The following is a 5,899-nucleotide window of genomic DNA, read 5'->3' as shown; positions in this document are numbered from 1 at the left end:
GAAGTGTTACGTGCTGCAAACTCGTCTGGTGTACGAAAGCCACACAAGCCAACATTTGGCTGAAGAACTACTGCAAGCAGCCACCGAATGGAAGCTGGAGTGAGCGAACGTCACTATCCCTGTCGCCACGGACAATGCCACCAACATAGTGAATGCCATCCGTGACACTTCTGCCTTTGGCCCGCATATTCCCTGCTTTGCCCACACGCTTAACCTGGCCGCGAAAAAAGCTGTTTCCATCAATGCTGTGTCCCGCCTGCTGGGGATAGTCAGAAGAGTCGTCACCTTTTTCCACAAGAGCACCACTGCAGCCAACGTTCTGACACAAAAGCAACAAATGCTCAACATACCGGAACATAAATTGATCCACGACGTCCCGACCCGTTGGAACACCGCGCACGACATGTTGGTGCGGTATGTGGAGCAGCAACCTGCAATATTCTCTGCCTTGCTGGACAAGACGGCGAAGAAGACGGGGAAAGACCTGGCCATGCTCAGTGACGGCGAGATGAAGCTGGCAGAAGGCCTTATCCAGCTGCTTTCTCCACTAAAACAGATGACAACACTGATGAGCAGTGAATCAACAGCTACAACATCTATGATACTGCCACTCAAGACAAGGACACTACGAGCCATGACCGCAAACCCACAAGACAGTCCAATCATCAGAGAAGCCAAGCGAGCCGTCACAGCAGACTTGGAGAAAAGTGACACAAATCCAGATCTGATTGACTACCTGCACCGGGCTACAGCACTTGATCCCAGGTTCAAGTCTTTACCCTTCATTGATGAAGCTGCCTGTGACCAAGTCTACAAAGGCCTTGTTGCAGAAATTCTGGACCATGAGCAACAGGTATTTATTTATTTAGTATAAACAACATAGACCTATATTTAAATACTTATATTTTAGAATATATGTAAGGGATAACGGCCGACGAGCTGTGCAATTCTACAAAGATAATTGAACGACGCGGGGCTAAGAACTCCACGACGCTCCGCGAAGTCCAATTATCTTTGTTGAATTGCACAGCTCGAAGGCCGTTATCCCGCTTATCTCCCGTTTACAACATCCAAAATTGTTCATTATTATTATTATTTAGAATTTCCTTTATCTTTAGGAAACTTAATAACCTCATGAATTATTGATTTGAAGCCTAGTGCTCCCGTTAGAGAAAGTAGTGAGAAAGTAGTGCGTGGAACAGAACCCCCTCTAGAAAATAATGTACCCATTGATCATGCTGATCATTTTAATACTATTCATTTTGCAGGTTGAAGGCACACACGCAGAGGATGAAGATGAGGAAAAGCTGCCATCAGCATCAGCGTTGCCCCCTCCCCAGAAGAAGACTGCAATGTCTGACCTATTTGGGGAGCTTTTCACAACAGGGGAACAACATCCTAAACCTCTTTCGGCAACCATTGAGGGGGAGGTGGCATTATACAGAGCAGCGGAATCACTCCATATAGATGGCAATCCATTTCAGTGGTGGAAATTACATCAGCACAAGTTTCCTTGTGTCTCAAAACATGCCAAAAGGTATCTCTGTGTCCCTGGAACCTCTGTTGCAAGTGAAAGAGTGTTTTCCACTGCAGGTGATATCGTGAGTGCAAGTCGTTCTTGCCTTTCCCCAGAAAATGTTGACATGCTTATCTTTTTACAAAAGAACATGAAAACAGAATAGTGCCTATATTAGGCAGTTTATTGACTTGAAAGTGCACTTGTTTTTGCACATTTACTCTTTTATTTACATTTTATAAGGCACTTTGTTTAATTGTGTTATTTATGTTTACATTTTATCAGCCACTTTGAAATGTTATTTATTTTCATTTAGTTCACTTTGGCACATTTAAATGTTATGTTCACATTCTATCAGTCACTTTTATGTGTTATTTGGAAGTTAAAGTGTTCTTTACAGCATTTTTTTTATCAGTTTATGAATCAAATTATGATCCATGTTTAGGATCCATGTGATTGATTGACCCCAGGATTGATGGGCCTATTCCATGTTTTTATATCAGTTTATGAATCAAATTATGATCCATGTTTAGGATCCATGTGATTGATTGACCCCAGGATTGATGGGCCTATTCCATGTTTTCAATAAAATGCCTTTGATTTCACCAGTGCCTCTTATTTCATATTATCACCCTCAACAATGGGATTCTCTTCTCTTGTTGGCTGATGGGGTGACCATTAATTTCGTATAACCTGCTTCGTTCTCAAGTAGTTCCAGAAAAAAAATAATCACCGTTCCATATCAATGCGCTTATGAATGGTAACCATAACAACAGTAGTAAAAGTAGCCTAACCGACGGTTGATTGACAAGTCATGGACGGCGGAAAAGACATCGGAAAAAACGATGAACAGAATAGATGATTTTGTTATCAATTTTGTGTCATAAAATGTTCTTGGTGATTTAACATTTGAACAATGGCTTGAAGAGGCATTTAATGAGACTGACAAGGGGAGATACACAAGTTTGACAGAAGAGGAAATTGGAAAGGCACACTTGACCGTAAGGGGCTATTTTACTGTAACTCTCCAGTGTAACGGTAGCTGTAATAGGTTGTTTTCTGAAGTTCAAGCGCACGATTCCTAAATTTAAAGAAAGTAATTGATACAATTATATTCTAAATATACGGGAGATAAATACAAACGGGTGATAAGCGGGATAACGGCCTTCGAGGTCGACCGGTTCGATGGAAATAATGGACAGGTAGAGGCAACTCTGGCTTCATGCTGCGCTCGTCGCCAGAGTTCTAAGCCTCGTCGGCCGTTATCCCTTACATGTTACACTCAGTGCACCATGTTTTCAAATGCATTTAGGGGAACATTTATTGCACAAAAAAGCCTTGCAATTTGTCTGATTGCAGTCAATTAACACATTGCAAATAGCCTGTGGGTCTCATTCATTTTTGTGTTTCTCCCCCAAACCCTCCGTCAAAAAAAAGGAGGGTTTGAGTTTTTTTTTCTTTTTTTTACTATCACGGACATGATCCTAATCCGAACCGTATCCGAAACCGAGGCCCAAAACGGTTATCTGAACCGAACCGTGGACACACTGATCCGTTTCACCCCTAGTAGGCACTGAGATTTTTGTGTCCCACTCCGCCCCTGCATAAATAAATAAAAATCAAATCAGGATGACATATCGTCTATTACTCTCACTCTCCCACACGCACGCACACACACATCATCAGAATACAACCACTGTATCCTTAATTATTGCACAGCGGCCAATTATGTTTGTCAGTCAGCAACAATGAGAACATGAAGGCAAATGGCTTGCAGTCGACATTAATTCAACCACACTTATCAATTCAAAATTAAGCCCAAAATAGATTCTGACTCACCTATCGGTAGATAAAATCCATCCGCCGCTCTTTCCTCGTGAAGGCGTCGATCACAGCGTTGTAAAAGACCTCTTTACGGGCCTTCAGTTGGCACAGTCTCTGGCTCTCGATGGACAGAATGGCCAGGGCTGAAAGACGTGCTTGTCCGGTCCGGTTCCGACTGTACGTCTTGATGCGTTTCAGTGTGGAAAATGTGCGCTCCACCGAAGCTGTAGTGGCTGGTATTGTCAACACCAGTTGCAGCAACTTTGTTGCTTCAGGAACTGTTGCTTCCAGGTCGTAATTTTTTAAAAAGTCAAGAAGCTGTGTTGGTGATTTTCCCCTTAGTTCTGCCATACAACCCCACAAGATCACTTTTCAGCCTGACGAAGTCAAAGTACCTGGCATACTTTGACAGCTTCTCCAGTTTGCTCTCATCAAACTGGCGCAACATCTCCTCAAACCTGTTGCAATCTACCAGTCCAATGAAATCCAGATCAGAAAAGTGATCGACGAACCTGGTCTTCATCTGAACATTGACGTTGTCCAGAAGGCAGTAGTAGATGCGAGCTCGTTCTGTTTTGTTTGACAGCCCATCTCCTGTCTCGCGGTGAACGAGTTGCATCTCATCACATCTTTCCTCAAAGTGTGCATGAAAACGGTCAAAATCCTGTCACTTGCTGTCCAACACTTTCATTGTGTCTCTGATGCGATTACAGCAGAAACCGATATCCATGGTTTTGGACTGAAGGATGCTAAAGAGGGCATCGGTGTCATTGAAGATCCCTTCAAAAGCCATCAGTAGGAAACAGGTTGACCGTTTTCCTAGCCACAACTCAAACCCAGCAGCAATTGCCAATGTTTCTCCGTCCCAGTTGTCGGGATTGTCGCCGATTCCTTTAAACATGGCACGTAGATCTGGAAGGTGAAATAAAATCCTTTGGACCAGCCTTGAATTTGAACTCCACCTGGTTGCTGCTGCTCTCGGGATGCGGCGTTTGACAGTCTCATCCAAGTGATGGGTGCGTTTGGATGATTTGCCAAAAAAGGCAGAAAGTCCCTCAGCTGTCTTGAAAAAGGTTCTGCACTCGGGGATGCATTTTGCGGATTGGGCTAGAACCAAATTTAACTTGTGCGCATAGCAATGCGTGAATATAGCTTCGGGCACCTTCTCTTTAATTTTTGCCTGCACCCCATTTAGCTCTGAGGCCATGACAGAGGCTCCATCATACGTCTGTGCAACCAGTTTATCGCAGCAGTTGTATTTCTCTAACGAGCCCAATACATACTGCGAAATGGCTGCTGCTCTCCGGTCGTTGCTCACATCATCAAAACCAAGAAAGGCTTCCTTTACTTTGCCTTCACATACATAACGTACAACAACAGATATTTGGGCTTTATTTGTCACATCAGTGGACTCATCCACCTCCACAGCAACAAAGGGGGCCGCATCGATGTCACTCCTAATGTCAGCGAGGAGCACGTCTGCCACTGAGTCGATCAGATCATTCTGTATTCTGTTAGATGTTCCAGAAAACACAGTAGATGTACTTAGATGTCTAGCCAACCTCTCGTCTTTCTCAGCTATGACATCGAGCAACTCAATGTAATTGCCCCTATTGCAAGAGCTAGTGCTCTCATCATTGCCACGAAAAGAAAGCTCTTGCTTTGCAAGGAAGCAGGTCGCATTTATCAGATCCTTCAACACCTCCCGGTTTTCCCTCACCTTTTCATTGTGGCAGGTTATATTCAGCCTCCTCTGCTCGTCAAGTGCAAGGTCGATCCGTGAATTGCCGAAGGTTTTCAGCATAATCTGACACTGAATGTGAGCTGATGACTTTTCATGCTTAGTTAAAGCTGCGGGCAGGTTGTTTAAATCACAGTATCCCGTTGCAGTCCAAACAGTCTGACTGGATGAAAAAAGCAGGCAGGGATGGCAGAACAGCCGCTGACTGGTGGCACAGCCACAAAGCCAATCCTTTTTCTCGTACCAATCCGTTTGAAACGAGCGAACAATTTTCGGTCCCTTTTTCTGCAAGAGTGCATCAAGTGTTGGCATAGGCCTCCCTTTTGCCAGTAGCTCATTTTTGCTAGTAAAGTTGAGTTTAGAGAAATTTCTTAGCTCTAAAATATCGGTAGATGTCGCTGCTGTCATTTTAACTTTTTGAGTTTCGCGGGGATTACGTGTAGCCGGTGTAATGACGTCAGCTGCGCAAATGTCCAGTAATATCTCGATTTCGATTGGTCCATGTTTGATACGTAGCGTAGATGATTACTGGCATAACATATTCACGTACAAAGGCACAGCAGAGTTGTGCCTTTCGGCGTAGATGTTAAAGAATACAGGATCGAAGTGCGCATGCGCCACATTAGTTTTTCGTTGCCGTTCACAATGAATGGACAGTAAAGGCACTGCTTATTCTACCGGTTTTTTGTATTTGATGTTGCGTAACTGATGCAATTGTCATCGTTTGGAATAACGTATATATTGCATATATAAAACACAAGAATACTCTGTACAAATACAAATACAAGTTTATTAAATAAAATTATTTAATAAACATT

General features: G+C 43.4%; 1 protein-coding gene across 1 annotated transcript; it reads left to right on the top strand.

Annotated features, from left to right (window-relative positions):
• The first annotated feature begins 337 nt into the window (after nt 1–337).
• Nucleotides 338–2,935, top strand: LOC132446500 (E3 SUMO-protein ligase ZBED1-like). The gene is made up of 2 exons (XM_060036828.1): nt 338–853; nt 1,269–2,935. The coding sequence occupies exons 1-2, from the start codon at nt 338–340 to the stop codon at nt 1,680–1,682; spliced, it is 930 nt and encodes a 309-aa protein (XP_059892811.1). The 3' UTR covers nt 1,683–2,935.
• The last annotated feature ends 2,964 nt before the right edge of the window (nt 2,936–5,899 follow it).

The sequence above is a fragment of the Gadus macrocephalus genome, chromosome 18, assembly GCF_031168955.1.
Source record: "Gadus macrocephalus chromosome 18, ASM3116895v1".
Lineage (NCBI taxonomy): Eukaryota > Metazoa > Chordata > Actinopteri > Gadiformes > Gadidae > Gadus > Gadus macrocephalus.
This window is presented reverse-complemented; position numbering and strand designations above follow the sequence as displayed.